At 47.1% G+C, this 23,488-nt stretch overlaps 1 protein-coding gene across 1 annotated transcript in view; it reads left to right on the forward strand.

The window, feature by feature from the left end:
* dgki (diacylglycerol kinase, iota) overlaps nt 1-23,488 on the forward strand; it is a 228,343-nt gene that overhangs the window by 122,987 nt on the left and 81,868 nt on the right. Inside the window, exons 15-19 of the mRNA XM_038781036.1 lie at nt 2,319-2,374; nt 10,789-10,851; nt 14,655-14,728; nt 15,503-15,614; nt 20,988-21,187. Of these exons, the coding sequence (XP_038636964.1) occupies nt 2,319-2,374; nt 10,789-10,851; nt 14,655-14,728; nt 15,503-15,614; nt 20,988-21,187 (505 nt within the window). The remainder of the gene's footprint in view (nt 1-2,318; nt 2,375-10,788; nt 10,852-14,654; nt 14,729-15,502; nt 15,615-20,987; nt 21,188-23,488) is intronic.

Genomic DNA, 23,488 nt, shown 5'->3' on the forward strand with positions numbered 1-23,488 from the left:
ATGGCTCGGCACAACATTGAGGGCCGAAGGGCCTGTTCTGTGCTGTACTGTTCTATGTTCTATGTTAACGAATGAAGGGTTATGGGGAAGAGGCAGGAAAGTAGAGTTGATGATTATCATATCAGATCAGTCATGGTCTCATTGACTGGTGGAGCTGATTCAATGGGCTGAATAGCCCACTTCAGCTCCTACGTGTTATAGTTTTCGGGTCTTATTTATGGTCTTATTTTTGGGTTGGTCCCAGAAGAAAATGGAATGAATATTCAAGATTTGACAAAGTAAGAAAATTCTTGAGAAGTGAAAAAGTAGATCTGAGTTAATAGCACAAGTCTTTATAAACCGTAGTGTTAAGGTTTTGGTGTTTACTTTGTTTAATAATTTTTCTCATACAAAAGGTTTTTTTTTAGAAACTTGAAATCTTGCGCGTGATGGGTCTGATGGAAGTTCAAATTTCTCCTCTGAATATTAATAGTCTCTGCATAACGCACATTCACAATCACAAAATACACACATACACAGAAAGCATATGAAACGCACTCCTACACATGCATTCGTACATGAACACAAACATGTAATACATACTTATCCATAGACATGCACACAAAAAACACATATATTTAGAGGGTACAAGCATACATACATCCCTCACACCCTCAATAATAGACTGACATGCATAGCCATACATCGGAGTACATGTGTGTGCACATACATCTCACATTGACAGGATTCTTACATGCACGCAGCAAACACTCAGGTGAAGACATACTTGGCTCTCATTCTGAAGTCCATTGGTTTAAGATCCATGAGGGGCAGCACAGGTAACACAGTGGTTAGTACAGTTGCTTCACAGCTCCAGGGTCCCAGTCCCCACTGGGTCAGTCTGTGCAGAGTCTGCACTTTCTCCCCGTGTGTGCGTGGGTTTCCTCCATGTGCTCCGGTTTCCGTCTACAGTCCAAAGATGTGCAGGTTAGGTGAAATGACAGGATTTCATAGAATTTACAGTGCAGAAGGAGGCCATTCGGCCCATCGAGTCTGCACCGCCTCCCGGAAAGAGCACCCTACCCAAGGTTAACACCTCCACCCTATCCCCATAACCCAGTAACCCCACCCAACGCTAAGGGCAATTTTGAACACTAAGGGCAATTTATCATGGCCAATCCACCTAACCTGCACATCTTTGGACTGTGGGAGGAAACCGGAGCATCCAGAGGAAACCCACGCACACACGGGGAGGATGTGCTGACTCCGCACAGACAGTGACCCAAGCCGGAATCAAACCTGGGACCCTGGAGCTGTGAAGCGATTGTGCTATCCACAATGCTACCGTGCCCTAATAAATTGCCCTAAGTGTCCAAAAAGGTTAGTTGGGGTTACTGGGTTACGGGGACAGGGTGGAGGTTAAGTAGGGGGCTCTTTTCAAGAGCCGGTGCAGACTCAATGGGCCGAATTGCCTCCTTCTGCACTGTAAATTCTATATACTGAGAGAGTATTCTGTGGTCACAGCTCACCTTTAGATCAATGAGCCCCCCTCTTAAAACCAGTGGAGAGTTCTCCCACTGCCCAACCAACATTTCCCACCACCCTGCTGCCCCCAGCACTAAAAGTGATTCATTGGCTATTCATTTCTGAACAGGAGACCTTGTTTGCACGTTGGTTGCTGCATTTTCCAGACCTAATGTCAATCCACGTCAAAGTCAATTTTGTAAGTGAGGTATTTTAACATGTTTCTAACATTAATAGACTTCTTTCTTTCAATCGCTTGTACAATGTATTTGTTAGTAAAGCACATGGACTTCACATCAGCTTCTCAAAGGTGAGACAGCTCAGTTAGTTACTTAACACTGTGGAGGGAACAGGACATTTATTTATGTATAAAGAGTGATGCCGGGCAAAGGGGTTCCCTGTCTTATGTTGAGGAGCATCACGCAACATATTGGACCTGTCTTGGGTAAGGGGACAGCATGGCTGCACTTCACAGGACATTGTGAGGCCGCATCTGGTGAGTAGTGTTTCTCAACTGATGGGGACCTCTGTTCCTTGTGAGTGGTACTCGTGTCCATGTTAGGCAACTTGCGGAATTGTGGGTCCTCCTCACCAGCTGTAACAATGAGTAGGCTAGTGCAGCCTGAGAAGAACTCAGCTATGGTTGAAGAGGGAATAAGAATAGTTCGTACTACTTTCAGGTGACAGTGTAAGCATTATTATTGTTTGAAGTCTTTTCTGCAGTCACCTTTGCGTCAATATATGAGCGTAAATGGCTGGTTAGGCAGGCCGTTAATGGTGTTGAACACTAACTTTGTTTTCCCCTGTTTTTGTAGAAGCAAATCCAGAACGATTTAACAGTCGGTTTAGGAACAAGATGTTTTACGCAGGGGTAAGTGGTACCAAATATAAAAGAATCAAATTGACGAGAGGGAGGCTACGAGAAAACCTTTATGACCACTTCTGCAATCTGTGAGCCCATTTGCAAAGCTGCAGAAATGAGAAACAGGGGATAAATGACAGTGCAACTAACATTGAAATATCTGAGCTAGATGCCCAAGCTCACCCATTAGTAGCAAGAAAGTAGTGTTGAGTTTAGTGTTGTTGGGTGTGGATAATCAATGGCTATTTGCAGTGAGTACTTCATTGGCATTCAATGTGAGTAGTCTGACATGATTGGATTTATTACATTCTCTGCATTGCAAAAATGACTATGCTTCAAAAGTATTTAACTGGCTATACAGTAGTTTGGAATATCCTGAGGTCATGAAAGACATAAAACATTTCAGTCTTTTTTTTTAACTTCCTTTCTTTGTGTGTGTTTTTGGTGTTGGTTACTTTAATGCTGCTAAACGTTGGTTGTTTTTCCCGTCTCCAGTTCCATATTCTGCTCTCATGAATCTTCTTGGGGCCTCCATAGATGCCAGCAGTCCTCCAGCTCCTTGTACAAGTTAGCATTCATCATGTGTGTAAACATGAGTTTGGCACATATGGGGTTAAAGTAGGACTGAGTACAATACCACCCATACAATGATATAAGAGAGCACGGTAGCACAGTGGTTAGCACTATTGTTTCACCAGGGTCCCAGGTTCAATTCCCGGTCACTGTCTGTGCGGATTCTGCACGTTCTCCCTGTGCCTGTGTGGGTTTCCTCCGGGTGCTCCGGTTTCCTCCCATAAGTCCCGAAAGACGTGCTGTTAGGTGTATTGGACATTCTGAATTCACCCTCTGTGTAACCGAACAGGCGCCGGAATGTGGCGACTGGGGGGCTTTTCACAGTAACTTCACTGCAGTGTTGATGTAAGCCTACTTGTGACATTAAAGATTATTATTATTACATGACCCACACCAAGGGTCAGTCCCGTGTTGGACAGAGAGACCTGTGTACCAGCCAGCACAGAAGCAGCTCCTCGCTTGTGCGGTACATTTGTAACTCATTCTAAGAGTCAATAAAGACTTACAGTTAACCTAGGTTAACTATGAAGACTTTTTCAGACCTACCAAACTGTAACCAATGCCCTACAACAATGTGCACAGTCTTGATCAAAAAGGACATTCTGTATATTTTGCAGCGAGGGTTATTGAAATGGAATGGCCTATTTGGCTATGCCACCGGGCCAATTCTTTACATAATGTCGCTGTTTTTAAGGCCTACATTGTGTTACAATCACGGACCAGGCCCCCACAGTTGTTAGGATACCGGACAAGAACCCTATACACTTTCAGTTATAAAACTGTGAGGAAAGGATACCACTACAGGAGTGATTCCACTAACCCACTGGGATATTGGATCTTGCAAGACAATCTCGCGAGATTCCACAGCTTTGCCCCAACACCAGGCGTGATGAGGCCGCTGAATCGGAACCCAATGTCTCAAATTATCTACTCTCCAGGGAATTTCCAGCAATCAGAACAAAATTCAGCCTCTCTTTGAAATCACACACATGGTTGGAATGAATTGATGAGTTCACTTTTATGACATCTTAATTGCACCTTTTGCAGCTACAGAGTCTGGGTACCTTAACCTAGATTATTTAATAATATTACTGCAGTATAGAGGGGTATTTGGAAACTAATGACAATGGGGAGGTGCAGGTGGGGGTGGTCTGGGAGACGTTGAAGGCGGTGGTTAGGGGGCAGCTGATTTCTATTAGGGCACACAGGGAGAGGGGGTAGAAAAAGGAGAGGGAGAGGTTGGTGGAAGAAATGGTAAGGGAGGACAGGAGGTACGCAGAGGTACGGGAAGAAGGGCTTTTGAGGAAGCATCGTAGTCTCCAAGCGGAACTTGATATATTGACCACCCGGAAAGCGGAGGCGCAGTGGAGGAGGGCGCAAGGGGCGGTATATGAGTACGGGGAGAAGGCAAGTCGGATGCTGGCCCACCAGCTCCGGAAGCGGGAGGCGGCGAGGGAGATAGGGGGAGTTGAGGACGGAGGAGGGAGTCTGGTGCGGAGTGCATGGGACATCAACGGAGTGTTCAGACCCTTCTATCAGGAGTTATACCGGTCAGTGCTCCCTGGGGAGGAGGGTGGGATGGACCGCCTTTTGGACAAGCTGGAGTTCCCAAGATTAGGGGAGGAGCAGGCGGAGGATCTGGGGGCGCCAGTCAAGTTGGAGGAACTGATCAATGCGATGGGGAGTATGCAGTCAGGGAAGGCACCGGGGCCTGACGGGTTCCCGGTGGAATTTTACAAGAAGTTTTCAGACCTGTTGGGCCCGCTGTTAGTGAGGACCCTGAATGAGGCAAGGGAGGGGGAGGGGGGGGGGGGGGGGGGGGGGGGGGGGCCTTGCCCCTGACGATGTCCAGGGCATTAATTTAATTGATTTTGAAGCGGGATAAGGACTCCCTCCAGTGTGGGTCTTACAGGCCGATCTTGGTCCTCAATGTGGACGTGAAGTTGCTGGCCAAGATGCTGGCCAGGAGGGTGGAGGATGTGGTCTCGCAGGTCATTCATGAGGACCAAACGGGTTTTGTGAAGGGAAGGCAGCTGAATGTCAATGTGCGGCAGCTTCTTAACGTCATAATGATGCTGGCAGTGGACGGGGAGGCGGAGATACTGGCATCGATGGATGCGGAGAAAGCCTTTGACAGGGTGGAGTGGAGCTACCTAGAACATAGAACATAGAACAGTACAGCACAGAACAGGCCCTTCGGCCCTCAATGTTGTGCCGAGCCATGATCACCCTACTCAAACCCACGTATCCACCCTATACCCATAACCCAACAACCCCCCCCCCCCCCCCTCTTAACCTTACTTTTATTAGGACACTACGGGCAATTTAGCATGGCCAATCCACCTAACCCGCACATCTTTATGACTGTGGGAGGAAACCGGAGCACCCGGAGGAAACCCACGCACACAGGGGGAGGACGTGCAGACTCCACACAGACAGTGACCCAGCCGGGAATCGAACCTGGGACCCTGGAGCTGTGACGCATTTATGCTAACCACCATGCTACCGTGCTGCCCCTGGGAGGTATTGAGGAGGTTGGGTTTGGAGAGGGATTTATTAGGTGGGTGAGGCTGTTGTATAATGCTCCGGTGGCGAGCGTGGTGACGAATGGGAGGAGGTCGGAGGACTTTCGGTTGTACCGGGGGACGAGGCAGGGGTGCCTTGTCTCCCCTGCTGGTCGCATTGGCGATCGAAGCCCTGGCCATGGCGCTGAGGGAATCGAGGAACTGGGAGGGATTGTGCGGGGGGGGGAGCACCGGCTGTCGCTGTACGCGGACGATTTATTGCTGTACATTGCAGATCCGGCAAGGGGTGGGGGGGGGGGGGATGCCAGAGGTGATGAGGATTCTGAGGGAGTTTGGAGACATCTCTGGCTATAAGCTCAATGTGGGGAAGAGCAAGCTGTTTGTGATGCATATGGGGGACCAGGAGAAAGAGATAGGCGAGCTCCCGCTGAAAAGGGCAGAGAGGAGCTTCAGATACCTGGGAGTCCAGATAGCCAGGAACTGGGGTGCCCTGCATAGGTTAAACTTCATGAGGCTGGTGGAGCAGATGGAGGAGGAGTTCAGGAGGTGGGATGTGTTGCCACTCTCCCTAGCGGGCAGGGTCCAGTCGGTTAAGATGACGGTGCTCCCGAGGTTTCTGTTCCTCTTCCAGTGTTTACCCATCATGATCCCGAAGCCTTTCTTTAGGATGGTTAATAGGAGCATTATGGGGTTTGTGTGGGCGCAGAAGACCCCGAGGGTGAGGAGGGTATTCTTGGAGCGAGGCAGGGAAGTGGGTGGATTGGCGCTGCCCAACCTGTGTGGGTATTACTGGGCTGCGAACGTGGCAATGATTCGTAGGTGGGTGATGGATGGAGAGGGAGCCGCATGGAAGAGGATGGAGGCAGCGTCCTGTGTGGGCACGAGTTTAGAGGCGCTGGTGACGGCCCTGTTGCCGCTCCCCCCGGCAAGGTACTCTTTGAGTCCGGTAGTGGTGGCTACCCTCAAAATCTGGGGGCAGTGGAGGCGGCATAGGGGGGAAGTGAAGGCCTCAGTGTGGTCCCCGATACGGGGGAACCACCGGTTTGTACCGGGGAGGATAAATGGAGGGTTTCTGAGTTGGCACAGAGCAGGTATCAGGCGGATGGGGGACCTCTTCCTCGACAGGAAGTTTGCGACCTTAGAGGAGTTGGAGGGGAAATGGGGTCTCCCCCCCAGGGAATTCCTTTAGGTATATGCAGATTAAGGCATTTGTTAGGTGGCAGGTGGCGGAGTGTCCGCTATTGCCGCCAAGGGGGGTTCAGGATAGGGTGCTCTCGGGGATGTGGGTCGGTGAGGGCAGGATCTCTGCAATTTATCAGGTGATGCAGGAGGGGGAGGAGGCCTCGGTGGAAGAGCTGAAAGCGAAGTGGGAGGAGGAGTTGGGGGAGGAGATTGAAGAGGGGACGTGGGCGGACGCCCTGGGGAGGGTGAATTCCTCCTCCTCTTGCGCACGGCTTAGTCTAATCCAACTAAAGGTGCTGCACAGGGCGCATATGACTGGGACCAGGCTGAGCCGGTTCTTTGGGGGAGAGGACAGGTGTGGCAGGTGTTCGGGGAGCCCAGCAAACCACACCCACATGTTCTGGGCGTGTCCGGCATTGGAAGGTTTCAGGGACAAGGTGGCGGGGACCTTGTCTAAGGTGGTTGGCTCCAGGGTGGGACCGGGCTGGGGGCTCGCTATTTTTGGGGTGGCATCGGAGCCGGGTGTGCAGGAGGCGAGAGAGGCCGGTATCCTGGCCTTTGCGTCCCTAGTAGCCCGGCGCAGGATCCTTTTACAGTGGAGGGATGCAAAGCCCCCGAGCACGGAATCCTGGATTAGTGACATGGCCGGGTTCATTAAACTGGAGAGGGCCAGGTTTGCCTTGAGGGGGTCGGTGCAAGGGTTCTTCCGGCGGTGGCAGCCTTCTCTTGATTTCCTGGCGGAGTGTTAGAGGATGTTCAACTTTGCAGCAACCCGGGGGGCTACCGGTTAATTAAGGGGGTTTGTTCTCATGGTTTTATGCTCAATTCTTTTTCTTGTTGTTAATTTATTGTTTTTGTCTTGGAGGGGAGGGGTTACTGTTTTTCTTTGTTGTGATAAAATTTGTTGTTGAAAATTTGAATTAAAATTATTTAAAAAAAATAAAATAATATTGCTGCAACAGATATAGCCCCCTGGCCTTTAAAAGCATTACTGCAACAGACATAAAATACATTCATCAGTATTGATCGAAGTGCTCTGAACAGTTGGGTACACATCTTCAGAGGGTAGCTAAGAGTAAAGCACATTGGGTTGGGATTTGAACCACTGACAGACCAGGCAGGGTAAGAACAACAGATTTCCTTCCCCACCAGACGTTCGGGAATTTTTGCAATAACTCCACAGCTTCATGGTTGCTGTTACCAATTTCATAGAATAGTGCAGCATCAGGAAATGCTTTTCTGTCCATATGTTAGGGGCGACGATGGAGTGGTGATAATGTCACTGGACTCGTTATCCAGTAGACCAGGTAGACCAATGCTCTGGAGAGACAGGCTCAAATCCCATCATGGCAGCTGGCAGAATGTAACTTCAGTTAATAAATTTAGAATGTGTAAAGCTAGTCTCAGAAACTATCGTCAATTGTTCCATCAGATGAAATGAAATGAAATGAAAATCGCTTATTGTCACAAGTAGGCTTCAAATGAAGTTACTGTGAAAAGCCCCTAGTCGCCACATTCCGGCACCTGTTCGGGGAGGCTGGAATGGGAATTGAACCGTGCTGCTGGCCTGCCTTGGTCTGCGGAAGGAAATCTGCCGTCCTTATGCGGTCTGGCCTACGTGTGACTCCAGACCCACAGCAATGTGGTATTTTTTAATGAAGGGGCAATTTAGTGTGGCCAACCCACCTACCCTGTACATCTTTAGGTAGCGGGAGTGAGACCCGCGCAGACATGGGGATAATGTGCAAACTGCACACGGACAGTGACCCGAGGCCGGGATCGAATCCGGGTCCTCTGCACAGTGGGGCATCAGTGCCAACCACTGCGCCGCCGTGCTGCCCTGCCACAGCAATGTGGTTGACTCTTAACTGCCCTCTAAAATGGCTGAACAAGCCACTCAGTTCAAGGGTATTTAGGGATGGGTAACAAATATTGGCCCAGCCAGTGACACCCACATCCCCTGAAATGTATTTTTTTTAAATGTGTGTGCTGGTTCTTTAGAGAAATCTAGTTAGTCCCACTTCATTGTTCATTCCCCATAATCCCTACAATTTATTTCTCCGTTAAGTATTCATCTTTTTGAAGGTGACTACTGAATCTTTCTCTACCACCTGATTGAACAGTGCATTCTAAATCGTAACCATAAAGGGGCTGGTTTAGCTCACTGAGCTAAATCGCTGGCTTTTCATAGATGATAGAATTTACAGTGCAGAAGGAGGCCATTCGGCCCATCGAGTCTGCACCAGCTCTTGGAAAGAGCACCCTACCCAAGGTCAACACCTCCACCCTATCCCCATAACCCAGTAACCCCACGCAACATTAAGGGCAATTTATCATGGCCAATCCACCTAACCTGCACATCTTTGGACTGTGGGAGGAAACCGGAGCACCCGGAGGAAACCCACGAACACACGGGGAGAACGTGCAGACTCTGCACAGACAGTGGCCCAAGCCGGAATCGAACCTGGGACCCTGGAGCTGTGAGGCAATTGTGCTATCCACAATGCTACCGTGCTGCCCTAAAGCAGACCAAGGCAGTCCAGCAGCACGGTTCGATTCCCTTACCAGCCTCCCGGACAGGCGCCGGAATGTGGCGACTAGGGGCCTTAAACAGTAACTTCATTGAAGCCTACTCGTGACAATAAGCGATTTTCATTTCATTTTCATTTCTCTCATTATTCATCTTTCAGCCATTGGAAGCAGTTGATCTTTATTTACTCTTTTTTTTATTTATTTAAAGAAAATTAATTCAAATCTCCAGAACTGAGGAAAGTAGAACCCTGCATTGAGTTCCTGACACCTGAAAATAAGGAAGTCCTCTTTCGTCTCAGCATTATGTGGCAGTGGGGCCTCGTATACTAAATGTGAGGCAGTGACAAACAGGAGGCATCTGACACTGATACAACATGCGTCCTCGATATTGGCATTAGTTTACTATCTGGCATTCTGTTTGGCTGCCAGTGGGCCTGTGCCCTGGTTCTGGTTGATCGTTTGACACTGTTAAGACAATCTGGGCTAGTGCACAGTCAGTTCCAGCCCCACTTGGCCTGGAGTCAGAACACAACTGAATTAACCAATACTTCGTAGAAAAATATCCAATGCCTTTGGTCCTTTACTGCCCAATAATTACAGTCACCAGGTTTTAAATGTAAACACAATTACTGTTTATTTATAACAAGAACTACAATGAAATATGCAGCAAATACAATTGGTTAACTATTATCTAATTCCCACTTTAACTTGTCCCCACCCTCTACACATACAAACACAAGACAGACAAACACAAAAAGGTGAAAAGGGGTAAAAATCATAAGTAAAAGGAAAAGAGTCATTGTTTCAGATGGTGGGTTTTCGCAGCTTATTCCTCTTCAAACTTTGCTTTCAGTTTGTGGTTTTTATTGTGGATTCCATCAGGCCTCTGTAGGTTCAGGAATACAGCACTCACAGTCTTTCTGGAAAGGGATCGCAGGTTCTGGTCCTTGTTTGCAGCCTCATGGGCCAATTCGTTGGCCACCAGCCTTATCAATCAAACCGAATCCCACCTCATCTTTCTCTCGCTGGTGCCAACTCTTAGGGCAGCACGGCGGCACAGCGGTTAGCTCTGTTGCCTCGTGGCGCTGACCAGGTTCGATCCCGGCTCTGGGTCACTGTCCGTGTGGAGTTTGCACATTCTCCCTGTGTTTGCGTGGGTTTCGCCCCCACAACCGAAAGATGTGCAGGGTAGGTGGATTGGCCACGCTAAATTGCCCCTTAATTGGGAAAAAAATAATTGGGTACTCTAAATTTATTTTTAAAAACATGTCTGAAACTCTTCCTGTTCAAACCAGCTGAGTACAGCAGAATGTTCTTTCCTGGAACTTCTGAATTCTGCTGCTTGACTTAAATACACCTGTCCATTAATCATCCATGGATCAAAAATAATAACGACAAAATAAAAGAAAGGGTAAATAAGGAAATAAACACAAACACAAACAATGGCAGGAATCCTTACCCAAACAGAAGTTGGACATTAGCGTTGTCCTTGATGATCCAGAATCAATCACTGCAGATAGGCACAGATTATCTCTGTTTTGGCACAAAGAAAATGGATATTGGATTATTTCACAGGACGCATTTACTGATATTTGTGATGTTTATTTTCAGGCAGCTTTTTCTGACTTTCTGCAAAGAAGTTCTCGAGATTTATCTAAACATGTTCGAGTGGTGGTAAGTTTTGGTTTGGCCACGGTCAGCTTCGAAAGGGCACATTATGAAGTATAAAAGTTGCTAATTATGAAAACATAACCGATAAATTTAACATAACCTCTGCGTTTCAATTCTAAGCCTTTAGAACTGATCCAAGTGCTTACTTTGCTTTTTCTCATGCCATTATTAACCTGAATCGGTACATTGAGTGAGTCCATCACTGTCTCCAGATCCATCTGCTGCTTGACCCCATGTAGACACTTATTTCCAAGGTGTGTGAGACATCTCTTTATTCCCCCGACCAAAACGTTCCACCTCACTCTTATACAGAAATCTCCCAACACGCTTCTGTCTCACGAACATGATTCATGTCAAACTTTAAATTGCTGTATCACATTTCAGAAATCTTAATAACAAACAATTACAGCCATTACCAATTTAAAAAGAGATGCCCCAGGAACAGAATCTACAGTAGACATTAGGCAGAATTTTCTATTCCCCTGCCAGAATATTTAAATGTGGCCTTCCCAGACTCCTGCCTGCCCTCATCTTCCACCAATGCTATCCTGGATTGGACAAAGCCTACTGATGGAGCTACTCAAAGCTACTCAATTAAACCCCTCATGTGGCCAATTATTGACCACTCAAGGGCCGTTTCCCACCCAGGCTTAATTTGCAGGCTGGCAGGAGGAGTTCATGGGCAAGAGGGAGCCTGAAAAGCAACTATGCTCAGTCTTTGGGTGGGGTTTGAGGGTGATGGGTGGGGGGAGGGGGGGGGGGGGGGGGCTGCTTCCATCTTTTCGGGACCCAGACACTGAGACAGTCAGAGTGCACAGGTCAGTGGACATTATTGCCATGTGGTAGCTAGTAGGTCTGGTCGAGCCAGTAAGAGGTTGTCAGTATGATTAGTAGAGTGTCAACCCACAGCTGAAGATATACAGCAGTTCATAGTTTAAATAAAACTGTGTTGGATCATCTCCAGTGTTAGACATTTGTTTCTAGCCTCCCTGCATCCAGTTGCAGTCAACATCGAATCAACCCGCCTAACACATCAGTACCCTGCCCCCCCGAGACACCATAAAACTTACCCGGTCCAGGACTACCAGGACATGGAGTAGAATTTTACGACCGAGTCGCGGCGGGCTATTAAATCAAACAAACCATTCAAAACTCCATTGCCTTTGGCGGGATCCCGCCAGCAGGAGGGGTCAGAACATTCTGACCTTGGACTCTAGGGGCTGATTGCAGTTCCAACCCTGCCCACTGTAGCTTCTGATGCCACAGAGAGCTGCTGACCAATCAAATTGGCCGATAGCTTTCTGAGGCGGGACATCCTCCCCAGTGAGGGGACGGAAGTTGCATCTCCAGCCAATAGCGCTCATTAGAGCATTAACTGGCTGCGGGGTAGGCAGTATCGGCAGGGATAGATTCCACGCCGACTTCAGATGGTGGGAAGGGAAACACTGACATCCTAAAAGGCCTGGTTGTTCAGGTAGGTTTTCAACTTGCCAACAGAGCACAACAAAGCTGCCCATCTGAAAATTAAAGTTGTGTGGATATGGTTACACAGAGAGCAACACTGTTTACACATGGGGAATAAACACAATCACAGAATTGTTACGATGCAGGAGACCATTCAGCCCATCAAGTCTGCATTGCCTCTCGGAATGAGCCATTCATCTAGTGCAATTCCCCTGCCTTCTCCCCATAACCCTGCACTTTCTTCCTTTTCAGAAATCAGTCTAATTTCCTTTTGAATGCTTCATTTGAGTCTGCCTCCACTCCACTCTCAGGCAATGCAGTCCAGACCTTAACCACACACTGTGCAAAAAACATTTTCCTCATGTCAATATTTCTTCTCTAGTCAATTGCTGCGCCCTCTCATTCTTGATCCTTTTACCATAGAACATAGAACAGTACAGCACAGAACAGGCCCTTCGGCCCTCAATGTTGTGCCGAGCCATGATCACCCTACTCAAACCCACGTATCCACCCTATACCCGTAACCCAACAACCCCCTCCTTAACCTTACTTTTTAGGACACTACGGGCAATTTAGCATGGCCAATCCACCTAACCCCCACATCTTTGGACTGTGGGAGGAAACCGGAGCACCCGGACAGTGGGAGGACGTGCAGACTCCACACAGACAGTGACCCAGCCGGGAATCGAACCTGGGACCCTGGAGCTGTGAAGCATTGATGCTAACCACCATGCTACCCTGCTGCCCCAAACAGTTATACAACAAGACAAAATCAAAATATACATCCAGAAGAATTTACAGCAGCTAGTTTTAGCTCTTTTACATAGCATGTATCCTCTCGATAGGTGGAGATTGTCACTGGCTGTTAGCTACAGTCCTAATCGAGCCAGATACAGACAAAGATCATTTACAAAGAAAATGCTGCTGCGTTCTTGCTGAGCCAGATTGTGGCCCGTGGTGTGCCCGCTCGCTCATGTGGGGCTAGTATAGATACATAGAAGACAGGAGCAGGAGGAGGACTTTTGGCCCTTCGAGCCTGCTCCGCCATTCATCACGATCATGGCTGACCATCCAACTCAATAGCCTAATCCTGCTTTCTCCCCATAGCCTTTGACCCAGCCCCTCTCATGAGTGACATCACAGACTGCCTAGCTGTTAACTCCTTTAATCACAGCTTTAGCAGACATATAATGTGGATACCTCAACCTAGGTTCTTTCAATAACACTGCAGCAGACACAGAATACAATATATATAAACATTCCCTACGCTCATCACAAACATTATGGCAGCACGATAGCACAGTGGTTAGCACAGTTGTTTCACAGCTCCAGGGTTCCAGGTTCGATTCTCGACTTGGGTCACTGTCTGTGTGGAGTTTGCACGTTCTCCCCGTGTGTGCGTGGGTTTCCTCCGGGTGCTCCGGTTTCCACCCACAGTCCAAAGATGTACAGGTTAGGTGGATTGTCCATGATAAATTGCCCTTATTGTCCACAAAGGTTAGGTGGGGTTACTGGGTTATGGGGATAGGTTGGAGGCGTGGGCTTAAGTAGGGTGCTCTTTCCGAGGGCCGGTGCAGACTCGATGGGCCGAATGGCCTCCTTCTGCACTGTAAATCCTATGATTCTATGATTATGTCAATGCATAATACATTGGGATAGGTAATATTCCTCCTGTAAATAAGCCAACTAGTTCTGCAAAATTGGATCATGTGTGCTGTAATAGAATAATTTGAGTATTGCGTAAACAGAAACATACTGTAGAAGCTTTTTGGCTTGTACTCACAAGATTACCAATAGTTTAGTGTACAATAATTTGTATTGCATGAGAAGAGAATACTGATTGGTTGGCAAGTGAATACTGATTGGTAGAAGCATTGCCATGCATTTGAAGTGTATACTTACGCATGCTAGAAGCGACATATATTCACACACAGACCCTGTCCTTTGCAGACAGAAGGAGCATGTCCACGCATTGCACCTTTTTCAGCTAATCAAAAGCTTGGTGGGACAGCCATTCCCTGTTCATTACCCAATGCAATGCCTTGAGCAATTGAGTCAACCTAGTTTGAATTTGAGTTACAGCTCGGCAGTTAACTGTTCCCTGCAGCATTCTCCATGGCAACGCCTCTACCAATCTACCTTCTCTTCTCCTGCAGTATAAATTATTGTTTCCTTTCATGTTGACTTTTCTTACGAGCCGCCCTGATGAATGCAAGACGAAAAGCTTTGATGTGTCTTTTTATTCAGCAATACGCCGTTCTAGACTACAAAACGATTATACAAATATGTTGTGATGTAATGATGCATAGTCTGTAGGAATGAATGTTTCTACTTAATCCTAGTGTGACGGCACTGATTTAACATCCAAAATCCAGGATTTGAAATTCCAGTGCATCGTCTTCCTCAACATCCCCAGGTGAGTAACTGAAATAGATTCTCAAATGCAGAATTAAATACTGAGCCACTCGCGTGCGGCCTGAGGTTCGTACAGCTAGTTTTAGAAAGAGCAATGAACCTCGTGGTGAGTTGACTAACCTCAACCAGGGCAGCTGTAGTGGTGCTGCAGACTGGCCTCGGTGCCCCTGGGTGAACGGACAGAACATGGGAAAGAGTACCCGTTGCCAAACTCTACACCCCTGAAGGTCATGAAGGAGGGAGCTTGATAGTGGTTCCTCTTTCCACCAATGGAGCCTAACAATGTGCACAGTCAAAGCTCACACCTACAGGGTGGAGGCCACTGGCAAATTAACAGGATGGTAATGGGTCAGATAAAGCAACAAAAGTCTTCCCCTATAACTTTGTACCAACATGCCTTCGTTACTTTCCATAGGATCTAACAGCTGGGGTGTGATTCCCTGAACCACAGCCCAAAGAACATACAAACACATCCCCTAATAGTGGATTCAATATTCTCTTTCTGACCATTGCCATTCTATGACCAGAATTTTCATTTCTTTATTACAATGGATGGTAACCCAATGCCTCTGTATTCCATGCATTCCTGATGGGAGATCAGTGTCCTGATATTTCCAAATTTCAGGCTTTATGCTCCATGTGTAGTGGATAGCACTTCAGCTAAATAACAGTAATAGGTCAACCCTCTTCTAAGTAACGACTTGTATTTGCTGAGTGCCTTTAATGTAATGAAATGAATTGGAACAAATGCTGAAGGAGGGCTGATCTGTTGCAGGTATTGTGCAGGCACAATGCCTTGGGGTAACCCAGGGGATCATCGAGACTTTGAACCACAGCGTCATGATGATGGATGCATTGAAGTGATTGGCTTTACCATGGCATCTCTGGTGAGTTTCAGGCAGTAAGGTGAGTTTAGAAACAGAGATTGATGGTGTGAATGGGCCCCCTCACTGCAGGGATTGTCAATAATGGAAACGTGGTTTTATCCTGACTTCTCCAACTGAGCGTCACTCAGAGATGATGATGGGTGTTTTGCTCAGACTTCTCGAGTACAGTGTGACTAACCATCCTTGGTTGTTTCTCTCACTTGGTGTTCATTAGTCCAGCATTTCTCAGTCTTCTACAGCCCACAGTCACTCTGCATTACTCAGCCCATTGTCACTCTGTGTTACTGAGCCCATTGTCACTCTGTATTACTCAGCGCATTGTCACTCTGTGTTACTGAGCCCATTGTCACTCTGTGTTACTGAGCCCATTGTCACTCTGTGTTACTCAGCCCATTGTCACTCTGTGTTACTTAGTCCATTGTCACTCCGTGTTACTGAGCCCATTGTCATTCTGTGTTACTGTGCGCCCATTGTCACTCTGTGTTACTCAGTCCATTGTCACTCTGTGTTACTCAGCCCATTGTCACTCTGTGTTACTTAGTCCATTGTCACTCCGTGTTACTGAGCCCATTGTCATTCTGTGTTACTGTGCGCCCATTGTCACGTTGTTACTGAGTCCATTGTCACCCTGTTACTGAGTTCATTGTCATTCTGTGTTACTCGGCCCATTGTCACTCTGTGTTACTGTGCGCCCATTGTCACGTTGTTACTGAGTCCATTGTCACCCTGTTACTGAGTTCATTGTCATTCTGTGTTACTCAGTCCATTGTCACACCATTATTAGGCCCATTGTAACTCTGTTGCTGAATCCATTGTCACTTTGTGTTAGTCAGCCCATTGTCATTCAGTATTATTGAGCCCATTGTCACTCTGTGTTACTCAGCCCATTGTCACTCTGTGTTACTTAGTCCATTGTCACTCTGTGTTACTGAGCCCATTGTCACTCTGTGTTAGAACATAGAACAGTACAGCACAGAACAGGCCCTTCGGCCCTCGATGTTGTGCCGAGCCATGATCACCCTACTCAAACCCACGTATCCACCCTATACCCGTAACCCAATAACCCCCCCCTTAACCTTTTTAGGACACTACGGGCAATTTAGCATGGCCAATCCACCTAACCCGCACATCTTTGGACTGTGGGAGGAAACCGGAGCACCCGGAGAAAACCCACGCACACACGGGGAGGACGTGCAGACTCCGCACAGACAGTGACCCAGCCGGGATTCGAACCTGGGACCCTGGAGCTGTGAAGCATTTATGCTAACCACCATGCTACCGTGCTGCCCCATTGTCAGCCCCGTTACTCAGCCCATTGTCACTCTGTGTTACTGAGCCCATTGTCACTCTGTGTTACTGAACCCATTGTCACTCTGTATTACTCAGTCCATTGTCACTCTGTGTTACTTAGTCCATTGTCACTCTGTGTTACTGGGCCATTGTCACTCTGTTACTGAGCCCATTGCTACTCTGTGTTACTCAGTCCATTGTCACTCTGTTACTGAGTCCATTGTCACTCTGTGTTACTGAATCCATTGTCACTGTATTACTCAGTCCATTGTCATTCTGTGTTACTCATTCCATTGTTATTCTGTATTACCCAGCCCACTGTCACTGTGTTACTCAGCCCATTGTCACTCTGTGTTACTAGTCCATTGTCACTCTGTGTTACTGCGCCCACTGTCACTCTGTTACTGAGTCCATTGTCACTCTGTTACTGAGTCCATTGTCACTGTGTTACTGAGCCCATTGTCACTCTGTGTTACTAGTCCATTGTCACTCTGTTACTGAGCCCATTGTCACTCTGTTTTACTCAGTCCACTGTCACTCTGTGTTACTGAGCTCATTGTCACTCTGTATTACTCAGTCCATTGTCACTTTGTGTTACTGAGCCCATTGTCACTCTGTGTTACTCAGTCCATAGTCATTCTGTGTTACTCAGTCCATTGTCATTCTGTATTACTCAGCCACTGTCACTGTGTTACTGAACCCATTGTCACTCTGTATTACTCAGCTCATTGTTACTCTGTGTTACTGAGTCCATTATCACTCTGTGTTACTCAGTCCATTGTCACTCTGTGTTACTGAGTCCATTGTCACTCTGTGTTACTGAGCTCATTGTCACTCTGTTACTGAGTTCATTGTCATTCTGTGTTACTGAGTTCATTGTCACTCTGTTACTGAGTTAATTGTCATTCTGTGTTACTCAGTCCATTGTCACTCTGTGTTAATGAGTCCATTGTCAGTCTGTATTACTCAGCCCATTGTCATAGCATTATTGGGCCCATTGTAACTCTGTTGCTGAATCCATTGTCACTTTGTGTTAGTCAGCCCATTGTCATTCAGTATGATTGAGCCCATTGTCACTCTGTGTTACTCAGCCCATTGTCACTCTGTGTTACTCAGCCCATTGTCACTCTGTGTTACTTAGTCCATTGTCACTCTGTATTACTCAGTCCATTGTCACTCTGTGTTACTGAGCCCATTGTCACTGTGTTACTTTGAGCCCATTGTCACGTTGTTCCTGAGTCCATTGTCACCCTGTTTCTGAGTTCATTGTCATTCTGTGTTACTCAGTCCATTGTCACACTATTATTGAGTCCATTGTCACCCTGTGTTACTGAGTCCATGGTCACTCTGTGTTATTTTGCCCATTGTCACTCTGTGTGACTGAGCCCATTATCTCTCTGTTACTGAGTCCATTGTCACTCTGGGTTACTGAGTTCAGTATCACTCTGGGTTACTGAGTCAATTGTCACTCTGTGTTACTGGGCCATTGTCACTCTGTGTGACTAAGCCCATTATCACTCTGTGGTACTGAGCCCATTGCCACACTATTATTGAGCCCATTGTCACTCTGTGTTACTGAGCCCATTGCCACACTATTATTGAACCCATTGTCAGTCTTTGTTACTGAGTCCATTGTCACTCAGGGTTACTGAGTCCATTGTCACTCTGGGTTACTGAGCCCATTGTCACTCTGTGTTATTGAGTCCATTGTCATAGAACATAGAACAGTACAGCACAGAACAGGCCATTCGGCACTCGATGTTGTGCCGAGCAATGATCACCCTATTCAAACCCACGTATCCACCCTATACCCGTAACCCAACAACACCCCCCCCCCCCCTAACCTTACTTTTTAGGACACCACGGGCAATTTAGCATGGCCAATTCACCTAACCCGCACATCTTTGGACTGTGGGAGGAAACCGGAGCACCCGGAGGAAACCCACGCACACACGGGGAGGATGTGCAGACTCCACACAGACAGTGACCCAGCCGGGAATCGAATCTGGGACCATTGTCACTCTGTGTTACTGAGCTCATTGTCACTCTGTTACTGAGTTCATTTTCATTCTGTGTTACTGAGTCCATTGTCACTCTGTTACTGAGTTAATTGTCATTCTGTGTTACGCAGTCCATTGTCACTCTGTGTTACTCAGTCCATTGTCACTCTGGGTTACTGAGTCCAGTATCACTCTGTGTTACTGAGTCCATTGTCACTCTGTTACTGAGTCCATTGTCACTCTGTGTTACTGAGCCCATTGTCACTCTGTGTTACTGAGTCCATTGTCACTCTGGGTTACTGAGTCCAGTATCACTCTGCGTTACTGAGTCCATTGTCACTCTGGGTTACTGAGTCCAGTATCACTCTGCGTTACTGAGTCCATTGTCACTCTGTGTTACTGAGCCCAGTATCACTCTGTGTTACTGAGTCCATTGTCACTCTGTGTTACTGAGCCCATTGTCACTCTGTGTTACTGAGCCCATTGTCACTCTGTGTTACTGAGTCCGTTGTCACTGGGTTACTGGGCTTTTGTCACTCTGTGTTACTGAGCCCATTGTCACTCTGTTACTGAGTCCATTGTCACTCCGGGTTACTGGGCCATTGTCACTACGGGTTACTGTGTCCATTGTCACTCCGGGTTACTGGGCCATTGTCACTCTGGGTTACTGAGTCCATTGTCACTCCGGGTTACTGGGCCATTGTCAGTCTGGGTTACTGAGTCCATTGCCACACTATTATTGAGCCCATTGTCATTCTGTGATACTGAATCCATTGTCACTCTGGGTTCCTGAGTCCAGTATCACTCTGTGTTACTGAGCTGATTGCCACACTATTATTGAGCCCATTGTCACTCTGCGTTACTGAGCCCATTGTCACTCTGGGTTACTGAGTCCATTGTCACTCTAGGTTACTGAGCCCATTGTTACTCTGTGTTACTGAGCACATTGTCACTCTGTGTTACTGAGCCCATTATCACTCTGGGTTACTGAGCCCATTGTCACTCTGGGTTACTGAGCCCATTGTCACTCTGGGTTACTGAGCCCATTGTCACTGTGTAACTAAGTCCATTGTCACTCTGGGTTACTGAGCCCATTGTCACTCTGGGTTACTGAGCCCATTATCACTCTGGGTTACTGAGCCCATTGTCACTCTGGTTTACTGAGCCCATTGTCACTCTGGGTTACTGAGCCCATTGTTACTCTGTGTTACTCAGCCCATTGTCACTCTGGGTTACTGAGCCCATTGTCACTCTGGGTTACTGAGCCCATTGTCACTCTGGGTTACTGAGCCCATTGTCACTCTGGGTTACTGAGCCCATTGTCACTCTGGGTTACTGAGCCCATTGTCAGTCTGTGTTACTGAGTCCATTGTCACTTTGGGTAACTGAGTCCATTGACATTATTATTATGCGCTTTATCACTATTATTGAGCCAATCGTCACTCAACACTCACGATGCTTAGTATCTGACATGGTGTTCTCAATTCCGGTGTTAGTACTCAGTAATTCTCAATGCAACATCGCTCGCTATCTTGCCTTTTAATTCCAGTCAATGTCCTCACATTGGTTGGCAGATAATTAGTGCGAGGTGGAGGCACCACCATCCCACTAATTTGCTCTGTACTCTCCAGTAGTCATGTGATAAATGATACGTGACTTATTGACCAATCATTGCCATAAATCGCCATCAATTAGTCTATAATAGACCAGACACAGTGAGTTAAACACTTTTGATTTGGAGCTTTAGGGACAATGATTCAAAATCCCTGGTCATCCTCCACTTGTTGCAGCCACAAGGGAAGGAGCAGGTTATCTCATTTTACCACATTGTTCGAGCTTTGTTCAACAGGCTTCTTGAATCAGACTCTATTCTTTAATCTTGCACAGCTTGATATTGACGAGTCGGCTGTCACTCTGTGACCTCAAGAACAGCATTGCGGGTTGTCCAAGGGGGTGGTTACTCAGCTGTCATTAGGGAGCAGCAGTTAAATGTGACCTGTTGCGATTCTTTTGGGGCTCTGCTGTCCAAGGAACCTCGATCCAAACCTAGAGACCGAGATAATCCTCGTCTTGTTTAATGCAGGCTGCCCTTCAGGTCGGGGGTCACGGGGAACGGCTCCACCAGTGCCGGGAGGTGACACTCACCACATACAAGACGATTCCCATGCAGGTGGATGGGGAGCCATGCCGGCTAAGCCCATCAGTCATCCGAATCTCCCTGAGGAACCAGGCCAACATGGTGCAGAAGTGCAAGCGGAGGACCTCCATGCCATTACTGAACGAGTGAGTGGTTAGCTTCCTACATATATGGGATGAGTTCTTTCTGATTGTTTTATTTTTAAATCATTTCATATTCCTGCCTTGGAAAGTGGTGTGAAGCTTCAGTTGCCAAATAGAATTGAATGTCATATAAATTTACAACTTGTAGCAGATCTCACAAGAACTAACTTCACTCAAAAGGCTCAGAGTAAGTAAATTGGCTCACCCTATTGGGTGCTGATGAGTTTGGTTTGGAATACAACTGGTAAATTTGCAAGGTCATTTAAATATATGGAAGACAAGCTTGCAATCAAGAGAGCGCGATAAGGAAAAGCCAATGGCTGGCTGGATCTGTACAAAGACAATGAAGATGTAAATGAAATTATTTCTGTAAGTTAAAGGCATCTATTACTCAGTGAAATAGAGCACATAGGTCAAGGAAACAACGGCTGCGGTTAGAGAAACAGCTAGAGCATCAATTGTGGGAGTGATTGGAAAAAGCTTTTTTTTTAATCAATGATGTGAAGAGGTAATGAGCTTTCAAAGGCTACTAGGGTGTTGAAGGATGTTCAAGGACATGCTACAAAGGGCTCACTGGCGAAGACCAGTCTTCACTCTTGGAGATAATGCTCACTCTTACAACTGATTTCAACCGTGAAACTAGTATTAAATTAGATGAACAAATTGCTTTGGAAAGAATGAAGAAGTTGAAAATGGAAAGCATTACGATATCCTGGGCTAGTAGTACATAGAACATTACAGCGCAGTACGGGCCCTTCGGTCCTCGATGTTGCGCCGACCCGTGAAACCATCTGAAGCCTACCTGACCTACACTATTCCATTTTCATCCATATGTCTATCCAGTGACCACTTAAATGTCCTTAAATTTGGCGAGTCTACTACTGTTGCAGGCAGGACGTTCTACACCCCTACTACTCTCTGAGTAAAGAAACTGCCTCTGACATCTGTCCTATATCTACCACCCCTCAATTTAAAGCTGTCCCCTCGTGTTGGTCATAACCATCCGAGGAAAAAGTCTCTCACTGTCCACCCTATCTAACCCTCTGACTATCTTATATGTCTCTATTAAGTCACCTCTCAGCCTTCTCTCTAACGAAAACAACCTCAAGTCCCTGAGCCTTTCCTCGTAAGACCTTCCCTCCATACCAGGCAACATCCTAGTAAATCTCCTCTGAACCCTTTCTAAAGCTTCCACATCCTTCCTATAATGTGGTGACCAGAACTGCACGCAGTACTGCAGGTGCAGCTGCAGCATGACCTCGTGGCTCCGAAACTCAATCCCCCTACTGATAAAGGCTAGCACACCATATGATGGTTCATTGATTAGTGCATGGTGAATTCCAGCCCCACTTGACCTGGATTCGATTCACATTTGAAATTAACTATTAATTTTCAAAACTACCCAAATTCTTTGACCTTTGGCTGCCCAATAACTACAATCACCAGGTTTGCAAATTTAAACACAATTAACTTTCATTAATAACAGGACGTCCTGTGGCAGCAAGTATGAGGAGATTGTGCATTATGTAGTTCCCGTCAGGGTACTTGCGTTTTGGCCCCTTTTTGTCCAGTTCCCAAGGTTTGATGGTGGACAATCTCTTCCTATATGAAAGTAGAGAGGTCCGAATGTGGAAGTATGTCAGAAAAGACCACAACTAAGAGGTCTGTGGGTGGAAATTGTTCAACTGACTCAGAGGCTTTGCGTCGAGGCTCAGCGGGAAAGATGGCGGCAGTGGGTCTGGCAGTTGGGACTGCCCCGATCATGGCAGATATGCTAACTGGTGTACTGGCTATTGAGTTTAAGCAGTTTGAAAGACATTTCGAGAGACAAAGGAGAGTGATGGTCCATACTCTCCGTAGGCGATGGAAGAGGTGCTGGGCCCTGTCTATGAGAATTTGGAGAGGACTTTGGAAGATGTGAAGGAGCATCAAGGAGTTGAAAGGGGTGGAGGTTTCTTTGTTAAGGCACTGCGATCAAATCGCCTCGCTGGAGGCTGAGACCTCGGTGGTGGCGAAGAAGAATAAGAATCAGAGGTCAAAGGTAGATCACCTGGAGAATTGGTTGAGGAGACAGAACCGCAGGGTCTTTGGTGAGGGTCTTGCCAGAGGGTGCGGAGGGCCCAAACCCAACTGTATATTTCTCGTAGATGTTCGGTAAGATGATCGTGGTGCACAGGGCATACCTGACCAGAACTAGGATGCGTGGGGTTTTTCTGCCATATTGATAGTGGGGGATGCACCGATTGGAATTGTCATTGAATGTCAAGGGGCAATGGTTAGATCCTCTCTTGTAGGATGGTCATT

Source organism: Scyliorhinus canicula, chromosome 20, assembly GCF_902713615.1.
Source record: "Scyliorhinus canicula chromosome 20, sScyCan1.1, whole genome shotgun sequence".
NCBI lineage: Eukaryota > Metazoa > Chordata > Chondrichthyes > Carcharhiniformes > Scyliorhinidae > Scyliorhinus > Scyliorhinus canicula.